The sequence below is a fragment of the Oryzias melastigma genome, linkage group LG10 (assembly GCF_002922805.2).
Source record: "Oryzias melastigma strain HK-1 linkage group LG10, ASM292280v2, whole genome shotgun sequence".
Classification (NCBI taxonomy): Eukaryota; Metazoa; Chordata; class Actinopteri; order Beloniformes; family Adrianichthyidae; genus Oryzias; species Oryzias melastigma.
In genome coordinates this window covers 3,774,208-3,799,631 of record NC_050521.1, presented here as the reverse complement: position 1 = coordinate 3,799,631, position 25,424 = coordinate 3,774,208, and the positions used below count along the sequence as shown (strand labels likewise).

Sequence of the window (25,424 nt, the reverse complement as noted above, 5' to 3'; positions counted from 1 at the left end):
CGTACTTTTTATAAAAATGCTTGGCGGTCCGGATAAAAGGATCTCGGGGTCCAGACCCGGACCGCGGTCCGCCAGTTGGGGACCCCTGATATAGATGTTACAGTGTAGTTATCAGCTCTGAATATAGCACTGTGCCTCAGCAGCACTTTAACAAGTAACTTTGATTTTAAATTTATAGATATTTTACATGATTGTCTGTTTTATTAAATATGTCTCCTCAAATGTTGTAATATTCGCGACACATTCTGCTACATTTGTGGGGAGTACACACAATCAGAGACGCTTAATGATTGCTCTTGTGAAGAAAGCTTATAATCTGTACTTCGACTATAAGATTGGATATCAAGACAAGGAATGGGCACCTCACATTTGTTGTGCAACATGTGCCGTATGTCTGCGAGCTTGGCTAAAAGGCACTCGAAAGGCAATGCCGTTTGCAGTTCCAATGATATGGTGAGAACAGAAAGATCATTTGACAGACTGTTACTTCTGTTTGACCAATGTGTCTGGTTTCTCTGCCAAAAATAAGAAGTTAATTGAATATCCTAATGTGCCTTCAGCAATGAGACTTGTGCCACATGACAACAATCTTCCAGTTCCAAAACCATCAGAAGAATGGACCTTGGATGGACCAGATGAAGAATCTGCAATGCAGAGATCTGGCAACGATAGTGATCCAGATTTTGGACCGTGTTCCTCAGATGATCCTCATCTCATTACACAGTCAGAATTAAATTATCTGGTCAGAGATTTGGATCTGTCAAAAGCAAAAGCAGAATTGTTGGGTTCAAGACTGCAACAATGGAGTTTGCTGTTGCCAGGTACTAAAATTTCTGATTTTTGAAGCCGCCAAGATAATATAACTGGATTCTTTGCAAAAGTTGACAGTCTCTGCTTCTGTATTGACATTGAAGGATTGTTCTCTGCTTTGGGTTGTGATTATGATCCAGAAGAGTGGCGTCTCTTTATTGATTCATAGACATCAAGCCTCAAAGCTGTTCTGTTACACAATGGCAACGTTCGCCCTTCAATACCTGTCGGTTATGAAAGAAACGTACGAGAACATGGAATACAACAAGTACAACTGGAATATCTGTGGAGATCTTAAAGTTGTTGCTCTTTTACTCGGACTGCAGCTTGGCTATACAAAGTACTGTTGCTTCATCTGTGAATGGGATAGTCGCGCCAAACAGTCACATTATTGCAGACAGAACTGGCCACTTAGTCAAAAGTTCGTTCCGGGACAAAAGAATGTTACTCATAAACCTCTTGTCGACCCAGCAAAGATTTGTTTGCCTCCTCTTCACATTAAATTCAGACTTATGAAACATTTCGTGAAAGCAATGAACAAAGAAGATGAAGCTTTTCATCATCTTAGACAGATGTTCCCCAAAATATCAGATGGCAAAATAAAAGAGGGTATTTTTGTTGGTCCTCAGATCAGGCATGTTATGAGGGACAAGGAGTTCGAAGATCTGTTGGTTGGGTCAGAAAAGGTTGCATGGAAAGCCTTCAAGGATGTCGTGGAGAATTTTTTAGGAAATTACAGAGGCCCACAATACGTTCAGCTGGTAGATAAACTTCTGAAAGCATACAAAACAAGGAAGTGCAACATGTCACTCAAGATTGATTTCCTCCACTCGCATTTAGATTTCTTCCATGAAAATCTTGGTGCTGTCAGTGACGAACATGGTGAAAGGTTTCACCAGGAAATTGCTATCAAAATCCTTTATTACTCCCACAATGGGGAAATTCTTTCAGTGGTGGGCAGCAGTCGCTGGACGGCGCTCTATCGCCCCTACGATGGAAAAACGGTATCAGGGCAACTGGAATCCGTCCATGCTCGCTGATTATTGTTGGGCACTGCAACATAATGCACCAGACGTTGAATACAAATGAAAATCAGGAGCAAAACAATTTTAATTATGTTTCATTTAATATTGCATTGAAATATAACTATGAATAAATACGTTATTGCATGTAAACGGTTATATGCCTGTTTCTCCGAGTTCCCATGTGATGCAACAAAACCAAAACTTTATTTGCGCACACCCAATAGGTACGTATCACAATCAGCAAAAAATTTTCAGGGAGCAAAACTTGTCCAAAAAATTGTTGTGCAGTGATTTGTGTCAGGTTTCATGGTGGACTTTGGTGTCTGCAGATACATTTCATCCAGTATTGTGCTGTTACTTTTCCTTTTTCTAGATTGCTTCTTTCTTTCAATGAGTTTCTTTCTCATTTTTTACCTCTTTCCTTCTCTCGTTGCTTTCCCTCTATCACCCCCCCCCCCACTCCCACCCCCTGCTATTATTATGTCAACATCTGCCAATCCTCATCTCTTTCTCTCTTTCAGTTGACACTTTATTTTTCTTTCTTCATCATCTTCTAATAGACCCTTTTCACAGTGACGTCAGACAAAATGGCGTCAGGGACGTGAGCGTGATATGCAACTTCCGGTTAATGGATTTAGACCGGGAAACCGAAGAACTGAACACTGTTTGACAGAATTTTACATAAATAATAAAAGGTAACTTTACCGATTTCAACAGAAAAATGTACTTTATTTATTTAATGAATGTCCTGATGAACTGTATTTTCATTCCCTCTCTCAGATCGTTCTCAAATCTAAATACAAATGCTTAATAATCCTGTTCGATGGACAGATGTTTTATTGAATGGATGTTTTTTTTTAATATCAACCTTTCATTTAAGCAGATATTATTCTAACTGGTTCTATTTTGGTTGATGTCATTTCCATGTATTTTAAATGTGATCAGCACAAAAACTGATAGAAATTCATGTTTTCCACATTTAATACCTTCAGCAAAGACAAACATCTGAAAGTAAAGTGCACATCATTAATTTAAGAAACAGTTGAAACAGGCTCTGGGTGGTCAAGAGGTACTCCCAGTTGACTGGATAACTACAACTAATGTGATCAGCGAGACAGGTAGGAGTGTACTTGGTGTGTCATCAGGAAAGAGAGTCGATAAGGAGACTTGGTGGTGGAATGAGGAGGTGCAGGAGTGTATACGGAGTAAGAGACTAGCTAAGAAGAAGTGGGACACTGAGAGGACTGAGGAGAGTAGACAGGAGTACAGGGAGATGCAGCGTAAGGTGAAAGTAGAGGTGTCAAAGGCCAAACAAAGAGCTTATGATGACTTGTATGCTAGGTTGGGTAGTAAGGAGGGAGAGACTGACCTGTACAGACTAGCAAGGCAGAGAGATCGAGATGGGAAGGACATGCAGCAGGTTAGGGTGATCAAGGATAGGAATGGTAAGGTGGTGACAGGTGTCAGTGGTGTAATGGAAAGATGGAAAGAATACTTTGAAGAGTTGATGAATGAAGAGAATGAGAGAGAACAAAGAGTAGAAGAGGTGACGGTTGTGGAGCAGGAAGTAAGAAAGATTAGTAAAGGTGAAGTGAGAGGGGCTTTGAAGAGGATGAAGAGTGGAAAGGCTCTTGGTCCTGATGATATACCTGTGGAGGTATGGAAGTGTCTAGGAGAGATGGCAGTGGAGTTTTTGACCGGGTTGTTCAACAGGATCTTAGGTGGTGAGAAGATGCCTGAGGAATGGAGGAGAAGTGTGATGGTGCCCATTTTTAAGAATAAGGGAGATGTGCAGAGTTGTGGTAACTACAGAGGAATAAAGCTGATGAGCCATACAATGAAGGTGTGGGAAAGAGTAGTGGAAGCCAGACTAAGAGCAGAAGTGAACATTTGTGAGCAGCAGTATGGTTTCATGCCAAGAAAGAGCACTACAGATGCAACATTTGCTTTGAGGATGTTGATAGAGAAGTACAGAGAAGGTCAGAGAGAGCTCCACTGTGTCTTTGTAGATCTGGAGAAAGCTTATGACAGAGTGCCCAGAGAGGAACTATGGTATTGTATGAGGAAGTCTGGAGTGACAGAGAAGTATGTCCGAGCAGTGCAGGACATGTATGAGGGCTGTAAGACAGTGGTGAGGTGTGCTGTAGGGGTGACAGAGGAGTTCAAGGTGGAGGTGGGATTACATCAGGGATCAGCTCTGAGCCCCTTCCTGTTTGCAATGGTGATGGACAGACTGACGGATGAGGTTAGACAGGAATCACCATGGACTATGATGTTTGCAGATGATATTGTGATTTGTAGTGAGAGCAGGGAACAGGTGGAGGTGGAGTTAGAGAGGTGGAGGTTTGCCCTGGAAAGGAGAGGAATGAAGGTTAGCCGCAGTAAGACAGAGTACATGTGTGTGAATGAGAGGAACCAGAGTGGAAGAGTGAGGTTACAGGGAGAAGAGATAAAGAAGGTGGAGGAGTTTAAGTATTTAGGGTCAACAGTACAGAGTAATGGAGAGTGTGGAAAAGAAGTGAAGAGGAGAGTGCAAGCAGGTTGGAATGGGTGGAGAAAAGTGTCAGGTGTGATGTGTGACAGAAGAGTTTCAGCACAAATGAAAGGAAAGGTGTACAAGACTGTGGTGAGACCAGCCATGTTGTTTGGACTAGAAACAGTGGGACTGAAGAAAAGACAGGAAGCAGAGCTGGAGGTAGCAGAGATGAAGATGAAGCAGAGTCTAGAGCTGCAGGAAAGAGGTCTAGAGGAAGACCAAAGAGGAGGTCTGGAGAAAGCTTATGACAGAGTGCCCAGAGAGGAACTATGGTATTGTAGGAGGAAGTCTGGAGTGACAGAGAAGTATGTCCGAGCAGTGCTAGCATTAGCATTAGCACAGATTTAAAGGAATAATATAATATCATCCATAGGAATTTGGAGAATCTGCTGAGCGGCTGTTCTGACTGCCGACAGGATTACTGTTTGTACTCTGATTTATGAACGATCTAAGAGGAGGTAACAAATACAACCTGGTAGGACATTTATACAAATAAATATTTCACATTTTTCGGTTACAATTGGTTAGGTTACCTTTTATTATTTATGTAAAATTGCTTTAAAAGTGTTCAACAGTCAGCTTTGCGGTTCTAAATAATATAAACCGGAGGCGACCCTGCACTTTCCGGCGATGAGTGACGTCATGTGAAAAGGGTCGATTGTCTGTTTAGTTCTTTGAAAGAGGAAGTGTCAGGCCAAAGCAGAAAGCTGCTTTAGTGCTTACAGAGTCTTCCAGACACTCAAATGTTGCTAGAAATGCTTTTTCTGCTTTCCAAACCTGCTTGATGGAAGCAGTGATGTTTCTCCTGCTGTGGTCCTGCTGATGACGTCCTTAAATCACTGACTGCATTTGGGATGCTGCCTGTTGTGTTCCTCACTGGACTCATGTTCCCTCCTCCATCCTTCTGCTGCTCTATTCTCCACATTCTCTGTCTTATCTCAGTCATCTGGAAAGAAAGAAGAACATCAGATTGATTTTAGAATAATAGATGTGTACAAAAACAGACAGAAAACTTCTCTTTGCTGAATGAAAAGCATTCAAGTTCTAATTACAGAGAAACTTTCTAAATATCACAATTTTCATTGTCAAATAGAAAAGATGATACTCAAATGTTAAACAGTATTAACTCTCTTCTATTTGGATATTTGGAGTTTATGCCTTCATGCAAACACTTATATAAATAAAATAAATCAATTTAAACTGTAGATACAACAAAAGTGAGTAAATCTATAGAAATGCAGAGAAATAACAAGTCCCTCAACTCTGTGGTAGTGAGCATCTAAAGTAAATCAAATGTTGACATAATAACTCAATCTTTAACAATTATTATATTAATAAATCTCTCCATGAAAAAAAATATAAACTGCAGTCTATGCGCAACAGCTCCAGAAAACACCTCTAGTAGATCTTAAAAACATTCTAATAATCAAATTAAAAACATGATTTCATAAAAATGTTTTGTCTGTCTGAATAACAAATGTTATCAAACAGATCACCTTCTTCTTAGTGGTTACACAGAAGTTCTGACATTTTCTAGTCAGTTTATCTCCATGTCATGGAGGAACCACTCTGAGTGATGCTAGGCTAATGCTTTAGCTAACCAAACTGTCCTCAGATCAGACATTAACATAACTTGAACATTTCCAGCGTTTACTGTCATGTGTTCAGACAGTGTTCCTGCCCGATGCAGCACCTCAACAGAAGAGTTTTCCCGCTTCCTTTTCTCAAAAACCGGCAGGTGTCCATTTGTTGTTGGAAGTTGGGGCCGCCAAAAAAGTTCATGAGTCGGACTAAACATAGCGAGTGGGGGGGGGGGGGGGGGGGNNNGGGGGGGGGGGGGGGAGGGGCTGTCAGCCAATAAAACACAAAGCATTTTTTTTCTCTCTGTTCAACTCCTCTCTGATTGGTCAGCCTGCTGTGCGTGTGTTGCATTCACTAAAGCTAGGAAAATACTAAACTGCCGTTATCATGAACGTTACAGGGCAGTTCTGAGTCGAAAACAACATTGGAGGGTTAAAGATAATTATTTGCGGCTAGAGCCGGGAATGTCCAGGGCAGGCGACGCCACTGCACACAGCCGCTGTGAATGCAGAGGTCTGAGGTCCCGCAGCGTGACGGAAGTGTTCCGGTCTGTGCACCGTGTGCAGAGTTAAAAAATCTGAACTTTGGTGAGGATGATGTATAGTGTCAAGCAGTCAGGGACACAGCGTTGGGCATGTGTCGTGTTCATTGACTTGATCATTGCAGAACTAACATGGAGGAGAATCTGATTGTTGTCCTGAACTTTATATTTTCTTATTTCCATGAAGACAATAATAAAAAGTTGCTCTAATTTATTTTTCGGACTAATGCGGGACAGGAAGTCTTCAAACTGAGTCACAGAGAGACAGAAGTACCGCTGAAAGCACTGTCATTCGGACGCCGCTCCAGCAGTTGACGGTGAAGCTCACCGTCATGAACCAGACATGGAGACGGGATTACTGATGGTTCTAGAACTCTTTAAAATAAATAAATCAGGTCTCTCAGCATCATCCACGTCTCCATGTGTTGTAAAAAACACTTGGCCGTAGCTCCACCCACATGCATCTGGAGAGTCACATTTATGACCAGGAGAGGGGTTGGGGGAGGGGGGCATTTTAGTATAGACCAGGGGTCAGCAACGTTTATGACATGAAGTGCCAATTAAAAATATTCTCCTTAACAACTGTGCCATCGTCAAGTAGTGACCTGTTGTTGTTCACCCTTCAGCGTTTCCTGTCAGGGATCACCACAGTGAATCAGTGAATCAGCTTTCACTGTGGTTATGCAGAGAGATTTACACTGGATCCTTTTCTGACACAATCCTGTATTTTAAGGTACAGAGAGATCAAGTTAAGCAGCAGCGTGAAGGCTCTTATCTCTTCATTCTGTGATGTAGCTTTATGTGCAATTAATTTTTTTAATTTTTTCATTAGTTTGCTAATTAATAGTAATATATATTTTTTGCAACTGGACAGTGCAGAAACCTTTCTTTTTTTCTACAGCGCGCATTAATTAAATCGCCCCGTCATGAAAGCTGACATGGACAGTAATGGACACTGTGTGAAACTATAACGTTTTATTGGACAAAAAAAACAGCTGCAGTGTTTACACAGTGCTGTGTGAATGGATCCTTTCCTAGTGGCGCCATGAGGTAACAAAGATCATTGTGAGAAGAGATGAGCACTCTTTTCAAACACGAAAAATACAAACTGACGACAGATCAAGAGCTTATCGCTGTCACACTCCGGCGTGCCGCTGTCTTTCCCCCTGCCTGCCCTAGGTTGCCGACCTCTGGTATAGAACAACAATCCTTGAAAATTCCAGATATCTAGAAAATCATGTTTTTTCCTTTTGGAGGCTGGACGCAGGAAAAGGGGTTCGATTCCCTGTTGGGGTGCGGTGAGCCTCATCCAGTGGGGCTCCTCAGACCCTTCACACTGCTGCCAAACAATGTAGCCACATTGTAGCCCCAGTTCTGGGTCTTCCTGCCCCCGTCTCCAGGCCAGGAAACATGCAGGTTTGTCAGACGGGCTTCAAACTGCCAAAGCACCTGTGCAGGTCAATGACAGCTGATTGGCTGCAGCGACCCCCGAAGTGACATGCTGAAAGGTGATCAAACAAACTTTTGAAGAAACTCTTTTAATTAATTAAGGGGGGGAGGTGTCTTTTGTAAATCTTGGTAGATTGGGGGGGGTTTCCTTTACACTGCTGGACTCTTATTGTGTGATGATCCTTCCTGTGTGTTTCTGCTCCCTCACTGTAAGGATTGTTACTGACAGACTTGTGCCCCCCAGCTGTGTCTGTGTATCCTGATCACGGCGTCAGATGGAGGCATGTCAGCGACGTACACAGCTGTCCTGGCTGTGGGCGTGGCGTGGGCGTGCCTGACGGCGGCGGTCGGGGCCATCGCTGTGAGTTTGTCCTCTTGATTTGTGAGACTTCATAGAAGGCTCAGCGGAACGTCTCCGGGAACGTCTGCTCTGCCTTTCAGGTTCTAAAGGAAGCCAAAGGTCTGGTCTGGATCTTCATGGTCCAGAACCTTCTCCAGCTGGCTTTCTGTGGGTATCTAACCTACACAGTGAGTCCTAGCGTTCTCTGATCACAGCGCCGCTTCTCCAGACTGCTGTTCCAGCTGGAAAACTCTCCTTACAGGTGGTGAAGAGATGGTTCACCGACCAGACGTACACCAACGAGGCGGCGGCGGTCTCTGGATCACTGCTGTCGCTGGTCATCAAAGCCGTGTTGCTGTGGGGACTCGTCAAGCTGCTGCGGAGTTTCAGACACTGACTCCAGGAGACCGGTGAGTTCTCCATCTGACAGAACATTGCAGCTCTGACCGATCAGCAACCTGAACATTTCTGAAACTGAACAGTTTCTGAACTGGAACCGTCTCAGAACCAGAACCAGTTCCGTTTCTGAACCGGAACAGTCTCTGAACCGGAACGCTGTCTGAATCTGAACTGTCTCTTCTTTCTTTCTGCAGTGTCAGCATCCAGGAAGTGACGGCGGTGGGCGTCATTTGTGGAGCTGCATATTCAAACCCCAAACATGTCTGCAGTCGACCTTCTGGCTAATGCTGAAATCTTTGTCGAGCTGAACTCCTGTTTCAATAAAGGTTTTCTATTCAAAGCAGATGGCTGTTGCTTTGGTCCACAGAAGCTGAACAGGAAGTCCAGGAAGGAGACGATGAAGCAGAAGCTCAAATGTTCTTTATTAGTGTGTAAAAACAGCAGCAGAGAATCTGCTGACATGACAGTTTCAGACTGTCTGGTTGAAGAAAGCACTTTGACAGGAGACCCCACCCCCCAGAAAGACTGGAATGTATTGAAGGAAAATGGCAGCACAATCAGAGAGGGACATACAGAACCCTCAGAGCTGACGTACGTCATTGAATCAGGAATGACAGATCTGTCCTGAAGAGACGTGCGTCTGCAGGACACTTTAAAAAAGACGTAAACGGTTCCTGCGGGAGTTTAAGGCACTGTGCACGTGGAGCCATCAGTCCTGGTGTGCTTGTGCATGGAGGCGGAGCTGGTCTGAGGCTAAAGCTCTGGCACGGCGGTCGTCCTGAAGGAGAATCCGTCTGGCCTCTTCTGACGGACCGGGAATTCTGCCTTTAAGCGGAGATTCAGAGAAGGTTCTGCTGGTCTGACCAAGTCCAGAAGGAAAAACACCATCAACACCAGGAACCTGTTCTGCAGCTCTGTGACCTCGGAGAACAGACGGGTTTTCAATTCAGGACCAGGCCATCAGAGCCTGAACCGGTTGGAAACAGAGAGGACCTCAGAAGTCCTCTTCCTCTGAGCCCAGGTGGTTCTGCTTCTTCCTCACGTTCCAGTGCAAGCATTCACCCAGGCTCTCGAACCAGTCGTTCACCGGGTCCCGGAAGCAGATGGAGGGGACGGGGAAGCAGGACGTGGTGATGCTGATGCTGAGAACAGAGGAACCACAGGAACAGTCAGGAACTTCCTCCTCAGAACACAGCAAGCCTCTTACAGGAAGTCTGACTGGGGCGTGACCAATGCGCCGCCGCTGAGGTTACATAACGAAGCTTGTGAAGCATTGAGCTCGTGAGATCTGACCCCCCCCGAAGGTGTGGCATGTGGACTAACCTGTCTCCGTGGCAGATCTCCTGTCTCTTCCTGCCGTCGAACGACACCCAGGCCGTGTTCCTGGCGTCCTGTGACAACGTGATCTGTCAAACGCCAGCAGCTTGTTAGAGGCTTCGGGAGAGGCTGAGATTTTCCAGCGGGGGAGGGAGTTTACCTTCAGCTCCACTCCTGCAGGGACCACGATGGGTCGGAAGGACAGTGAGTGGGGGCAGATGGGGGTGATCATGATGGCAGGGACATTGGGGTGGATCATGGACGCCCCGGCCGCCACGGCGTATGCCGTGCTCCCGGTAGGCGTTGATACAATCAGGCCTGGGGGCGCAGAGAGCCTTTAGAACCCGTGTAGAGCGGAGACTGCGGCACGGCGCAACACTCACCGTCTCCCTGCACCGTGGTGATGAGGTGTCCGTCCAGAAACAAGTCCACGTTGGACAAGTAGGAGGAGGGGCCTCTGTCCACCACCACATCATTCAGAACCTGAAATAAAGTCATCACGCCATTACGGACCCACTGCATTCAGAACCAGGACCTCCATCCGTCAGCGGGCTGACCTGGTACTGCATGGCTGGGCGGCCGCCCTCCTCGCTGCCGTTGGTCAGGATGACGTTCTTCTCATCGGAACTGTCCTTCTTCTCCCAGTTCTCCTTGAACACCTGGACCTTCAGGCGACTCCGGAGGATGATGGCGGCGTTACCTGTGGATAGTCCAAGCACGCCATAAATGAAGCCGAAGCTCCTCCTCTTTTATAGACCAGCAGGAAGGTGATCCGTACCTTCGATGATCTGCGTGACCTGGGACTGGAAGGCGTCGAACTGGAAGGGCGTCAGAAAGCCCAGAGAGCCCAGGTGGAAGGCCATGACCGGCGGGACGCTATCCTGCATCCAACAGGGGGAGGGACAACATTCTCAGAGGCGATACCACAGCGCCGTCGGTCCAGGTCGGCTTCATACCTGGAAGAGCGAAGACGCGTACAGCAGAGTTCCGTCTCCTCCGAGGCAGATGATGAAGTCCACGCGGTTGGAGATGTCATCCAGATCTGGTGAACACAAACACCTGTGAGTCTTAGCTCTGACCACACCCCCTCCCACAGCAGAGGAGGGGCTCACCTTCTCTGAAGGTGCAGAACTTCTTAGTGACCGCCCCAAAGTTCTCATCGCCTGAAATGGCCGGGTCATCCAGAACTTTCTTCTCCACGTAGACGATCATGTCCTTCACCTGTTTGAGAGGAGAGCGTCAGCGTGGCCCCCCCCCCTCCCGCACACAGACCGCTGGCACAAACCTCGGTGAGGAACACACACAGGTCTTTGAAGGGCTGCAGCAGGCTGGCGTCTCGGATCTTCTTCACCACAAGGACACTTTTGGGAGGTTTGTTCCATGTCAGCCTCTGGCTGGCGGGGTCCTGAATGTGCCTGAAAGTTCAAACCTGAGTCAGTCCAAGCCAGAACCAGAACCTCCTCCACCCCATCAGAGCAGCAACCCAAACTGGACCAGAGAGCCTGAAAGTCTCCAGGTTCAGCTTCAGCTCAGAGACGATGAATTCTCAAACTGGATTGTTCAGGATCTGGACTCTGGTTCAGACGCAGGAAGCCGCTCTCACCATTTCCACACTGTGTTCTGTCCGTGGCCTGCTGGAGTTTCCTCCAGGACGTAGCGGTTTAACTTCATGACGTTTGGCTCCACCCACCAGGCGCCCTGATGGTTCTACCAGCAAAACATCTTCCAGCAGCTCTCTGCAGACCGGCCTCAGGTCCAAACAGAGCTGCCGGCTCGCTGCCACAGACCAGCGGATCGCTCTGCTGTTGATCTTAAAGCATGTTAGGCCCCGCCCCCTCTACTCTGCACGGCCTGCCCACGTTCAGGGAGGGACAGGTGACACAAATACAACATGACTGAAGCAGAGACTCACAACCCTAACAATTTGAGAGAGTGTGTGCGGGGCATTTAAGGGGGTATTTGTTGGTTGGTTGGTGGTTTTTACATTCCATCTGCAGTTTGGAATCCCAGTTTCATACCTTCCATGCTTCCTCGTTACATGAATTCCAGCTACAACCTCATTCTGACTAAGACGACTGATCAGTTTCCACAACAGATGATGTTCACCTGAACAGGCTTCATCATGTTTCCTCGGTTCCTTCCAGCAACAGCAGAAACTTGAGGAAACGTCTGAGAGGTTTTAGTAGTCACAGTTCCAAACAGGTACAGTGTGTTTGTGTAGGAGGACACCTGGATTACCTGGATTCCTATTTATAACCTGCTTAGCAGCTTTAGAAGAGCTTAATCCCACAGAGCAGAAGCTGAGGTAAACACCTACAGGACTGAGGGTGGAGTCAAGTCAGCGGGGCGGAGCCAGACATCAGGAATCTTTAGTAATCTTTAACAGATTCTAACTAGACACAAACGCACACACAGACACAAACAAACACACCTGATGGGTTTTGACTGTTTTTGTTGATTCAACCTGAACCAACGAGTGCAGACAGCTGTTCACCTGAAACAAGTGTCCAAGAGCATGCTGGGAAATTTGTGAATCCACAGCGTGCAGAAGACAGAAAGACTGAAGATTGACGTCTTCAGAGGAACCACTCCCCGAGTTATTAAACTGTCCGGTTCTTTAATCCAGCAAAGTCATCAAACCAGACTGAAGATGAAAAATGAGGATCAGAGATCCGATCTAAAGAACGCAGATGTTCTGGTGTTCTGACCAAATTCCTGGAGTTCTTTCTCTAAGAGCGCTCAAGCGAAGAGCCGTTTTAAAGACGGAGAAAGAGACCTTTCTGGTTCAAAAAGGAATTCAAAACTGCAGAACTGCCTGCAGTCCACACCTGGACAGGTAAACCAGAGGCCACACCCTCTAAGTGAAAATCAACCAGAACCAGCAGAACAGAACTTTCAGGAACAAACTGTTTCTGAAACTGAAGTTCTACTCTGGCTGATGGAGAAGCAGCTTTTACACAAAGGATCATGGGACTTCAGATGTGGTGTTTGGATGCTATCATCCTCAGTCCCATCTGCATTTAGGATGAGCATTTACTTTCTTTTAATTTTAGTTTTATGATAACATTTTTACTATTTCTTTTGTTTCTTTTAATGTTTTATGTAAAGCACTTTGAATTGTCTCTGTACATGAAATGTTCTATACAAATAAACTTGCCTTGCCTTTCAAAATAAAAGCTTTGATTTCCTGGACAAACACACATATCTGTGATGAAGATGGTGATGAAGCTTACATGACAGCCTGAGGATTCTGCAGCATGCAGGCCTTCGGACCGAACGTGGTGACGGGGCTGGGTCCATGAAGAGACTGAGTCCTCCTGCAAGACAACAAGGCGGGTTAGGATCCAAATGAGCAGAGCCCGCAGAACCCCCACTCTGATCCTCTTCATGCTCTGTAGCTGTTTTTCTTCAATAACCTTCAGAGACACCCCCCACCCCCCAGCTTCTTTCAACACAGCCTTTGGTGGTTCCTGCTGCTCTGACTTCCTCTTGTGGACCAACACGGATTATTAAACCGATTTCAAAACCAGCAGCAGCTTCTGCCGCCACAGAACCAGACGGAACCGCTCCGCTTTGACCTGAACTCAGAGCAGCTGCTGGCGGACGACGTGCTCAGGCTGCGGGCCTTCCTGTAGCGCCGGGCAAAGCTGCGGCCAGGCGCCTCCGCAGCATCACAGGCGGGGCAGCAGTATGGGGCAGACTCCGCCCTCAACTTTGGAGCTCCGTCCATGTCTGCAGACAGACAGGTAGAAAGACAGACAGACAGGTAGAGAGACAGACAGGTAAAGAGACAGACAAACAGGTAGGGAGACAGACAGATAGGTAGAAAGACAGACAGACAGGTAGAGAGACAGATAGACAGGTAGAAAGACAGACAGGTAGAGAGACAGACAAGTAGGTAGGTAGAGAGACAGATCGACAGGTAGAAAGACGGGTAGAGAGACAGACAGACAGGTAGGTAGAAAGACAGATAGACAGGTAGGTAGGGAGACAGATCGACAGGTAGAAAGACAGGTAGAGAGACAGACAGGTAGAAAGACAGATAGACAGGTAGGTAGAGAGACAGATCGACAGGTAGAAAGACAGGTAGAGAGACAGACAGGTAGAAAGACAGATAGACAGGTAGGTAGAGAGACAGGCAGGTAGACAGCAGAAGTTCAGAGTTCTTCAGTTCGCTGCGTTTCTTTATGTCACATGTTCCAAACAAATTCGATTTTTAAAGGATTTGATTTAAAACACGAGTTTTTTATCCGCGTTAACCTTCAGTCAGAGAAACAGAACCAACCTCCGCTGTCCTCCAGCCGGGCTCACCTCTCTCGGAACCAGGAGGTCTCGGTCTCCACCGCGGAAAAAAACCCAAACGTAGATCGGTTACACCATGATCACAGGAGAGCCGCCGTCGCTTCCGCATTCACTTCCGCAATCCAGCGGCCAATCAGACGCACTCATCGGGTGTTACGTCAGAGAAGGGGTGGAGCCGAACGGAGGAGGCGTCACATTTTTGATACGGAGAAAAAAAGCGTAAACATGAAGAATAAAATGACTGATGCTGCTGTTTCTTTTGTGTTTAAGCCTCACGCCATCTTAGACATGTTTACATTAAAAGTGGGTCATCTGGACCCCATTAGACAGCACGACGAACTGTCTTTTTCAAGGATTTTTAATCTCCCAGACATAAAATCTTGTCCACCTTCGTCATGGAAGAGATCACACATCAATGTAAGGGCCGGGTCATCTAGACCCCAGAAGAGAGCAGGAGAGTTTACAAACTCTGTAACTAAAAATTCTCAAAAGTTTTTAATCCACAGAATCAATAATTTGAAATGTATTGATGTGAGGTCAAACTATGAGACTTTGGTCTTAAAGGACTTATTTCAGCTTTTTTTTTTTTTTTTAACTTTTATTCACATTTTAGTTTTCAGAAGAGCCATCAACATCATCACCACACAGACGCCTGCCTGAATGCATGAATGAGAGGAGCTAAGACTTCCTCAGGATTAGTGAAGTCAAATCTGTTATGACCTAAAATTATGACTCACATTTCAACTTGTCATCATTTCATCTTCTCTGGCTCAATACTTCCACTTTCAATTTTGTCATTTTATGAAATGGTAAATGGTGTGCATTTATAAAACGCTTTATTACATTTACCTGATCCTTTGATCTGTCAAAGTCAAGGCCCGGCGGCCGGATCGGGCCCACCAGATAATTCTATCCGGTCCTCCAGATCAGCTTATTTTATTATTATTAATAGTTCAATGTTATTGTGCGATTATTTTCTAACATGTATAATTTTGACAAAATATATGATGAATCCATATCCTTTCTTTGTTATTATTATAGGTACTGCTTAAACCTCAGATTAAAGTCTGTTTCACCTGCTTCAAAGAAATCTGCTTTGCTATGGTATGCTGCATGCCATCTGGAGGAAAGGAGAGCTGAGAAATATGGAGAGAAAATAAATTCACTCTGATTTGTTGGTGCATAATTCTTGATCTGTGCATAAATTAGGAATTATGCGTGTGTATTCTTGATTTGTGCAAGCGTAATTTAAGATTTGTGCATAACTTTGGATTTGTATGTGTGTGTAATTCTTGATTTGTAACTCATATAATACATTTTGTGCAGAAGCAAAAACATTACAAAATTTAAAAAAATACTAAATAGAAATTTACACATGCACAATATAAAATTACAACAGCCTGAAGCTACTTACACATGCAAATCCCAAGAGTTGGTCTCAGTCACAGGGATAGAAAGCGGTGCTGGACCCTTCTAAACACCTGCAGATCGACGTGGTCCAGTACTGCCTGCAAGTGCCGTGTTTGCTGACCAGAACTCTGTGCATCTACCTAATAAAAGGCAGCTGTGGGCGGATGCATGGCCAGGGAGTGGGGCTCTCTGGTCCAGTCTCATCGCAGAGCCTCAGGGGGAGACCGGCAGCAGAGCTCAGCGATTGTGGGAAGCCCTTCTAAACATCCACAGGGCAGAGCCTTGATCAGACCACTGGCCCTACGATCTGCGGGAGTTTAGAAGGGTCCAGCACCACCTGTTATCTCTGTGACTGTGACCAGTGCTAGGGGCAGAGACCCCCGTGTCTGCACTGTCAGGCCAGCTTGTGTCTGCTTTCTTTCTAAAAGTATTTGCCTTTGCAGAAACTACTTTAATTCCATATTTTTATGGAGAGCAAAGTATTGAAAGTTATTTAAGTTTTAGGTTGATTTATTGTGAAATAATATTCTTGCCTGTTTGTATTCACTCCACGTTAAAAAGTTACAGTTTTAAAGTTTTAAAAATGTAGTTTTGGAGTGTTCAATAAATGTTTATCCTGTTCTGCCCGTGACCTGAATTTGGGATTTTGGCCCCCTGTGCGATTAAGTTTGACACCCCTGATCTAAGGAGCAATGTGAGGTTCAGTGTCTTTCCCAAAGACGTGTTGAAGTATGAACGGCAGAGAGAGATCTGAACCTGCGATCTTCAGATCAAGGGCTGACCGCTCTACCTGTGCACCATGGCTGCAGAACACACTAACAAGCAGCTGATGCTCAGTCAGGATTCAGGCCTTCTCAGTCCTTCTTTTGTTGAGAATGATTGTGTTTATGTTTGTGTTTCACAATAAGAGTTATTATTGATCTTTATTTAACCAGGATTTCCTGTTGAGATTACAAACCTCTTTTGGTACGGCGTCCTGGCCAGGAGCCACAGGTGGTTACAAATACATTCAAACACCGAGGCAATAAAACATTTAAACGACACATTCAAACCTGACGTACTAAGTCATAAAAAGTGAAGGAGTAAACTGTGGAGTTCTGTTTTCTTGACATGTACTGATGGGAGTTCAGACTCCAATCTTCCTGAGTGTTCCATGGACAAAAGCTCTGACCATTGACATTTATGTTGATTTATTGTTTACTACGGTCTATGGCTCGGAATGTAGCCACGAGGGGGCCCAAGCCAGGGTCTCATTGTGCCGGTCCCAAGCCCGGATAAATACAGAGGGTTGTGTCAGGAAGGGCATCCGACGTAAAATCTTGCCAAATCAAATATGCGAATCAGACCTACGAAATCCATACCGGATCGGTCGAGGCCCGGGTTAACAACGACCGCCATCGGTGCTGTTCACCGACAGGGTGCCGGTGGAAATTGGACTACTGTTGGTGGAAGAAGGAGAGGAGGAAGGCGGGTTCGTAGGGAGAGAGAGAAGAGGAAAGTCACTAGTGTTGGACTGAGAGTTGGGACTTTGAATGTTGGAACTATGACAGGAAAGGGTAGAGAGTTAGTGGACATGATGCAGAGGAGAAAGGTAGACATACTGTGTGTCCAGGAGACCAGGTGGAAAGGTAGCAAGGCTAGAAGTTTAGGAGCAGGGTTCAAGTTGTTCTATCATGGTGGAGATGGGAAGAGAAATGGAGTAGGAGTTATCCTAAAGGAGGAGTTTGTTAGGAGTGTTGTGGAGGTAAAAAGAGTGTCAGATAGAGTGATGAGTCTGAAGATAGAAATGGAGGGTGTCATGTTCAATGTTGTTAGTGGGTATGCCCCACAGGTAGGATGTGAGCTGGAAGAGAAGGAGAAGTTCTGGTTGGATCTTGATGAAGTGATGATGAGCATCCCTGGAAATGAGAGAGTTGTCATTGGTGCAGATTTCAATGGTCATGTTGGTGCAGGAAACCGAGGTGATGAGGAGGTGATGGGCAGGTTTGGTATCCAGGAGAGGAATGTAGAAGGACAGATGGTGGTTGATTTTGCAAAAAAGATGGAAATGGCGATAGTGAATACATTCTTTGAGAAGAGACAGGAACATAGAGTGACCTATAAGAGTGGAGGTAGAAGCACACAGATAGACTACATCTTGTGTAGACGGTGTAATCTGAAGGAGATCAGTGACTGTAAAGTAGTGGTTGGTGAGAGTGTTTCCAGACAGCACAGGATGGTGGTGTGTAGAATGACTCTGGTGGTGAAGAAGATGAAGAAAGAGAGGGCAAAGGCAGAGAAGAGGACAAACTGGTGGAAGCTGAAAAAAGAAGATTGTTGCATGACTTTTAAGAAACAGTTGAAACAGGCTCTGGGTGGTCAGGAGGTACTCCCAGATGACTGGATAACTACAGCTAATGTGATCAGGGAGACAGGTAGGAGTGTACTTGGTGTGTCATCAGGAAAGAGAGTTGATAAGGAGACTTGGTGGTGGAATGAGGAGGTGCAGGAGTGTATACGGAGTAAGAGACTAGCTAAGAAGAAGTGGGACACTGAGAGGACTGAGGAGAGTAGACAGGAGTACAGGGAGATGCAGCGTAAGGTGAAAGTAGAGGTGTCAAAGGCCAAACAAAGAGCTTATGATGACTTGTACGCTAGGTTGGGTAGTAAGGAGGGAGAGACTGACCTGTACAGACTAGCAAGGCAGAGAGATCGAGATGGGAAGGACATGCAGCAGGTTAGGGTGATCAAGGATAGGAATGGTAATGTGGTGACAGGTGTCAGTGGTGTAATGGAAAGATGGAAAGAATACTTTGAAGAGTTGATGAATGAAGAGAATGAGAGAGAACAAAGAGTAGAAGAGGTGACGGTTGTGGAGCAGGAAGTAAGAAAGATTAGTAAAGGTGAAGTGAGAGGGGCTTTGAAGAGGATGAAGAGTGGAAAGGCTCTTGGTCCTGATGATATACCTGTGGAGGTATGGAAGTGTCTAGGAGAGATGGCAGTGGAGTTTTTGACCGGGTTGTTCAACAGGATCTTAGGTGGTGAGAAGATGCCTGAGGAATGGAGGAGAAGTGTGATGGTGCCCATTTTTAAGAATAAGGGAGATGTGCAGAGTTGTGGTAACTACAGAGGAATAAAGCTGATGAGCCATACAATGAAGGTGTGGGAAAGAGTAGTGGAAGCCAGACTAAGAGCAGAAGTGAACATTTGTGAGCAGCAGTATGGTTTCATGCCAAGAAAGAGCACTACAGATGCAACATTTGCTTTGAGGATGTTGATAGAGAAGTACAGAGAAGGTCAGAGAGAGCTCCACTGTGTCTTTGTAGATCTGGAGAAAGCTTATGACAGAGTGCCCAGAGAGGAACTATGGTATTGTATGAGGAAGTCTGGAGTGACAGAGAAGTATGTCCGAGCAGTGCAGGACATGTATGAGGGCTGTAAGACAGTGGTGAGGTGTGCTGTAGGGGTGACAGAGGAGTTCAAGGTGGAGGTGGGATTACATCAGGGATCAGCTCTGAGCCCCTTCCTGTTTGCAATGGTGATGGACAGACTGACGGATGAGGTTAGACAGGAATCACCATGGACTATGATGTTTGCAGATGATATTGTGATTTGTAGTGAGAGCAGGGAACAGGTGGAGGTGGAGTTAGAGAGGTGGAGGTTTGCCCTGGAAAGGAGAGGAATGAAGGTTAGCCGCAGTAAGACAGAGTACATGTGTGTGAATGAGAGGAACCAGAGTGGAAGAGTGAGGTTACAGGGAGAAGAGATAAAGAAGGTGGAGGAGTTTAAGTATTTAGGGTCAACAGTACAGAGTAATGGAGAGTGTGGAAAAGAAGTGAAGAGGAGAGTGCAAGCAGGTTGGAATGGGTGGAGAAAAGTGTCAGGTGTGATGTGTGACAGAAGAGTTTCAGCACAAATGAAAGGAAAGGTGTACAAGACTGTGGTGAGACCAGCCATGTTGTTTGGACTAGAAACAGTGGGACTGAAGAAAAGACAGGAAGCAGAGCTGGAGGTAGCAGAGATGAAGATGCTGAGGTTCTCTTTGGGAGTGACCAGGATGGATAGGATCAGGAATGAATACATCAGAGGGACAGCACATGTTAGAGGTTTTGGAGATAAAGTCAGAGAGGCCAGACTGAGATGGTTTGGACATGTTCAGAGGAGAGACAGTGAATATATTGGTAGAAGGATGCTGAGTCTAGAGCTGCAGGAAAGAGGTCTAGAGGAAGACCAAAGAGGAGGTTTATGGATGCAGTGAATGAAGACATGAAGGTGGCTGGTGTTAGAGTGGAGGATGCTGAAGACAGGCTTAGATGGAGGAAACTGATTCGCTGTGGAGACCCCTGAAGGGAAAAGCCGAAAGGAAAAGAAGAAGAAGACGGTCTATGGCTCGGATGAACAGCAACAGCCGGTTGTGATTGTAGCAAGGGGGAGGGAAGACTTCTCTTTTTAAGTCATTTGTACATGTACAGAGGCAGTAATTAGCTGGAGATTTGTAAATAAAATATACCAGTGGTGCTGCCCCCTGGTGGTGAGAGGAGGTCATGGCAGCAGTTTGAAAAAGATCACAGTGAAGTCATTGCTCTGCTGCTGGAGGATTTTCCATAAAATGTTTAACAGTGAGGGAGTTACACATGAAAAAACAGAAATATTTGTACTCCGGAACCACCTCCATGACGACAGCAGTGGGGACTAGAGGAAGATCATGAATTCGCTGCATTAAGTTCTAGTTTCAGAAGAATAGGGGAGTTTTGGACAGCAACAACAGCTTTCTGCAGGGTTTCTATGACCTGACAGAGAGATGATCCAATACATTAAATAACTGTCATCAGCATAAAAGTTCAAGTCGCCTTCTGAGACGGTTTGACTCATGTCACTGATGTAGAGAGTAATCAAGAAGGGGGCTAAAACAGAGCCCAGCAGCACTCCTTTTTTAATCGTGACTCTGAATAAGATCCTCATGTTAAATACAGAGTTCTGCTGCAGTTGGAGACCCATGCATCGACATGTTCTGAGCAGTCTGTCTATTACATTGTGTGGTTGGCAGCATTAGACCTGCAACAAGTCACTTCATGCTGTGATGTGACAACATCTGGACCTTAATGAAGGCAGAGACGAGCTGTGCGGTGAAACTGCTGGTTCTTAAAAGCTCTCACATCTTGAGGCACTAAGTTGCAGAAAAGTTGTAGGATCTTTATTTTGGACAGTTGTGGAAACAGACTCCCATCTGATGCCAAGTCGCTCGTACAACAACAGCCCAAAAATCTGCTCATTATTGAGAGTTTTTGAAAAATTGTTCAGGAGAAAATTTGTTTGGTTCTAATCACAAATGACCAGAAATAAGAACATTTATTGCAAAACGAGCTCTGATGCTAGAAATGATTAATTTGTTTGCATTTAATTCTATATTCTGGAATCTGTGGTACCGCACTCGACTGGCTTACATCTTATTTAACTGACAAGACTGTCTGTGTGAGCATGTCGGGATCCTACTCCTCAACTGCTACACTGTTGTTTGGGGTTCCACAGGGTTCTATTCTAGGACCACTTTTATTCTCCTTGTACCTCCTTCCTCTGGGCGACCACGAGACCGCAGATGTAAAAAAATAATTGCTGCAACCCACTCTCAGTAAAATGCGTACATATTCCACGACTTCACACTCTGAAATACCGTGTATAATATACGCCAAACACGCTTTTTGCATGCATATGATACGCAATGGTAGAGAATGGGTTGCGCCGGCGTACAATAAACACGACTTTTTAGGTTTCGTTTTGATCACGTGGTCAGAAATCTTCCGGCTCTTTTCTAAATGACTCGTTCCTGGTTAAGGTTAGGATTACGGTTATGGTTAGGGTTAGAAAAGCAAATTGATCGTTTGTGGGGCTGTCTGTGATGCTCACGCCTCCACCAGGGGACGTGTCAAACCTGGAAAACAGACTTTAACACGTTTAGGACCGCGCGTATTATATGCACGCAAAAACCGGTTTTGCCGTATGTTATACACAGTATTTCCAAATCGTGGAATATGTACGCATTTTACTGAGACTGGGCTGATTGTACAAGTCATTATTGAAGCCTTTAAGGGAGAATCATTCCAACATTTGATTCTGTCAGCGGTCCTTTTGGATTTACTTACATTTATTCCTTTTAGTCCAGCTAAAAGGAGGATTTGGGTGACGCTGCTGACTCCCTCGCGCGCGTCTCTTCACATGCGCGACCACGTTACAGTCTGATCAGATGCACGTGAGAAGCGCGTTCAGCGGTATTTAAAATAAATAACCATCCTAACAAGTGAACAGCTGGATCTTTTTTCTGTTTGAAAATACGACCAGGTCCTTTCAAGTTTGTCTCGCGCTCCTCAGACGGCTGCGTCTAATTCAGGCTGAAGCTGGAAAAGTGCAGCGAAGATGAAACTTTGGTTGGTGATTTTATGCTCATATATGCAACTTATAATTTATAAGCTACAATCAAAACAGTGAAATAAAGAAAAACGAACGTTAAACAAACAAAAAAGTCCAAAGCACATAACCTCAGAGTGAAATCTATTTCTACAGAGTAAATCCTCATCTAAAAATGTCGACAGCATGCTCCTCTTGTTGTTTTAAACTGCTGCATCGGTACATTCCATTGAGGAAAACAACAGTAGGACAATGATTGGTACATTGTTGAATTGTAAAGTAGGTGTTAAAAGGTCTTCACGGACCCATTGATGAAGTCTGCTCCCATTGGCTACCCGTCATCTGTCAATCAAACCCCCCAGACGTTCGACGTCAGACCCACAAACGCTTATTGAGCCATCTGATTGGTCAATTTATAACTCTAATAACTTGTGATAATGGAAAAAAATCTTTAAAAAAAAATTAGGATTAGAAAAAAGAAGTTAAGCAGAAAGCAGCAGAGGAAGAATGATTATTCTGAGATATAAAATGACTGAGAAATAACTGTCTGTTTCTCAATGTAAGTCAATGGGACTTTGGTCTTTTCGCAACCCAGTGGTACTTCCTATATGGAACATGGAAGGAGGGGGGCTTGCTCTGTCCAGTTATTTTATATACAGTCTATGGTTACACTATTACTGTCTTGTCTCCAAGTCATAAAAGACTGGATGGCCCTCAGCTTTTTAAGTTTTAATGATAAAAAAACAGAAGTGATGGTGTTTAGTCCTAGCAGCTCCTGTGACCCCTCCTCAGTGGAGCTGGGTCCTTTGACTCCTCATCTCAGACAGTCCGTGTCAAATCTGGGTTTTAAGATGGACAGTGATTTTAAACTTGATGGTCAAGTCAGCTGGTAAAATCCAGCTTCTTTTATCTGAGGCAGCTGGTGAAGGTCAAACCATTTTTACCAGCTGGTCCAGAACGCTGCAGTTTGGGTTCTGGTTGGAGCGTAAGAGGGACCACATCACCCCCATCCTGGCTACCCTTCACTGGCTGCCTGTGAATTTTAGAATTTATTTTAAGATTATTTTATTTGTTTTTAAATCTTTAAACAACTGTGCACCGCCGTACCTCTCTGAGCTTCTCTGTCCCTACACCCCGACCCGGAGCCTCAGGTCAGCTGATCAGCTTCTCCTGGAGGTACCGAGGTCTAAGAGGAAGCTCAGGGAGGAACAAGCATTTTCAATCTGTGCACCGAAGCTGTGGAACGCTTTACCACTGAGCATTCAGCAGGCGTCCTCACGATCCATTTTTAAAACACTTCTTAAAACCCATTTTTACCACCAGGCATTTGACACTGTATGAGACTCTGCTCTGCTGGTGTGAATTATTGTTTAATCTTTCTTTTTATCTGGTGTTTTTATGTCTTTTATGTAATGTAATTTATTTCTATTTTTATCTGTTTTTAACATTTTAGCTGTGATTTTATTGTCTTTGAACTTTTAATGTGCGGCGCCTTGTTCAACTGAGGTCATTTTAAGGCGCCATATAAATGTAATAAACTTAAAAACTTATTCTTTGGTATACTGTCCTATAAAAAATGAGAATTTAAGAGAACACAAATGATCAAATTTGTGTTCTCTAAAATTCTCATTAATTTTTTTAACATCATGCATGATGGAAATTAGCCAGCAACTCTAATCTGGCATATTTATATATTTGTTTTATGTTCATTAATATGTACCATCTATTTTTCAGTAAAGTTCCTAATGTTTGGTTTTGCACCAAACTCCTGAAAAAAAGCAGCATGGATGGAAATGTTTTATGAACCATGAGTTTCTGTCCAGCAGAGGGCAGTACAGGCCAAGCTGTGTTTCTTCCAGCAGTGAGCGTCCATCATAAAGAGCTTAAAGTTTCTCCTCCTCATGTCCAGCAGGCGCTGCAGTCCCATCCGGAACACTCAATGCTAATGCTACGACCAGACTGGATTTCAACAAACAACCTCCGAGTCTGGGTAGAAACACTCTGCTCCAGACCCCCCAGCTTAGTTCCCTTATGAAGCAACTCCTAAAACGGTCGTCTTTGTTTGGGTGAGGTCACAAGCCCCGCCCAATGGGGGGTCACGTCGAGACAGACCAGGGACATGCAGGCACAGCAGCGAGCGTACAGAGGAGCCAAGCCGTTCAACAGTGGATAGAAATTGTTTATTGGACTTGAACATAATTACAGGAAAGCAAACAGTCTGCAACATTCTAGCTTCAGTGGATCTAAGTGAATCACACTCAACACAGGAGATCATCTCAAACTGCTCTTTATTACGTCTTAAATAACAGTACATTTTAATATAGGTTCTATCTTGCATCCAGCTTTCGGTTGTACACTGACTGACTTTAAAATTAAATACAAAAGGTGTCGGGGGGGGGGGGGTGTGTGGAGAGTTCTACAGTTATTGGATGGAGAAGAGGAAAAAAGGGAATTTAATAAATGTTTAATCTTTTTATTGTTGCCAACTCCAGGCCTAACGCACAATTACAGCACATTTGTACAGAATGTTGCAGAGAAAGAAAACGTGGAAGTGTCACTACTGCTAAAGAAAGTTTCCAGAAGATTCCAGCTGTGGAGCTGCAGGCTGTACTGCAGGAGAAGGGTTGTTTGCTACAGAAGGAATGACCACTGGTTGGGTTCCATCTGATGGCTCTCGTCTCGGTGACAAAATGAAAGTTCACTTCCTAACCTGTGGATGCCCCCCAGCATGGACCACGGAACTGTTACTGTTGCAGGGTTTGCTCCTCCGGTGCATAGCTTTAACAGTTGAATCACGTATGCACAGAGTAGCAAAAAAAAAGAAAAAAAAAAGAAAAAAAAAGAAAAAATATATAAATACGGTCGTATTGATATATTCAACAGGTTATTTTCTTAAAGAAAACATCAAAAAAGACTTAATTCCATATGCACCTTTGAAGCAATTCTACAGCATGCGATTCTAAGAGATAACCCACCCATGGCAGACAACCAAAATCTTTTTTTTCCTTTTTAACTTAAAAAGTTTCAATATTATTTTCAAACATTGATTTATACAACATGTCATTCACAGAGTAGTAACTGCATTTCCAAGCACGGAACGGCCACCTGTCACCAGAAACCAGCCAGGTCTGAAGCAGAGGTAACCCCTACCCGACTTAATCGCGCCAGCGGCCCGACTACCGGCAGCAGAACCAAGAGGAAAGCGGGGGGGCTGGCGCGGGTCTTCATGGAGTTAACATAAAGGAGCTGGGTCTTCAGAAACCGCGTGTGCTTTGTTAGTTTTCCTTTAGACACGTTTCTATATATGCAGAGTTTATTTGTGCAAACAAAGAT

General features: G+C 44.8%; 3 protein-coding genes across 7 annotated transcripts in view; 1 reads left to right on the top strand and 2 right to left on the bottom strand.

The window, feature by feature from the left end:
* The window catches only part of LOC112138538, a 34,482-nt gene extending 25,458 nt beyond the window's left edge, over window positions 1-9,024 (top strand). For all 4 annotated transcript variants that reach the window (XM_024261096.2, XM_024261094.2, XM_036214080.1 and 1 more), the window contains 4 exons: window positions 8,187-8,303; window positions 8,384-8,470; window positions 8,545-8,692; window positions 8,876-9,024. In XM_024261096.2, the coding sequence (XP_024116864.1) occupies window positions 8,187-8,303; window positions 8,384-8,470; window positions 8,545-8,679 (339 nt within the window). In that variant the 3' untranslated portion in view covers window positions 8,680-8,692; window positions 8,876-9,024. The remainder of the gene's footprint in view (window positions 1-8,186; window positions 8,304-8,383; window positions 8,471-8,544; window positions 8,693-8,875) is intronic.
* Window positions 9,025-9,082: 58 nt separating this feature from the next.
* Window positions 9,083-14,431, bottom strand: nadka (NAD kinase a). 2 transcript variants are annotated; one of them, XM_024261092.2, is made up of 12 exons: window positions 14,310-14,431; window positions 13,577-13,730; window positions 13,232-13,315; window positions 11,284-11,413; window positions 11,111-11,219; window positions 10,955-11,040; window positions 10,777-10,879; window positions 10,556-10,698; window positions 10,382-10,481; window positions 10,159-10,316; window positions 10,005-10,087; window positions 9,083-9,823 (listed from the first exon to the last, which is right to left on the bottom strand). In XM_024261092.2, the coding sequence occupies exons 1-12, from the start codon at window positions 14,407-14,409 to the stop codon at window positions 9,676-9,678; spliced, it is 1,398 nt and encodes a 465-aa protein (XP_024116860.1). In that variant the 5' UTR covers window positions 14,410-14,431; the 3' UTR covers window positions 9,083-9,675. The 2 variants fall into 2 exon arrangements, with proteins under 2 accessions (XP_024116860.1, XP_036069969.1); XM_036214076.1 differs by lacking the exons at window positions 13,232-13,315; window positions 13,577-13,730; window positions 14,310-14,431 and adding an exon at window positions 11,602-11,780.
* A 9,818-nt stretch (window positions 14,432-24,249) lies between these two features.
* The window catches only part of LOC112138520 (guanine nucleotide-binding protein G(I)/G(S)/G(T) subunit beta-1), a gene marked incomplete in the record, with an annotated part of 49,197 nt that continues 48,022 nt past the window's right edge, over window positions 24,250-25,424 (bottom strand). The window contains 1 exon segment of the mRNA XM_024261073.2: window positions 24,250-25,424.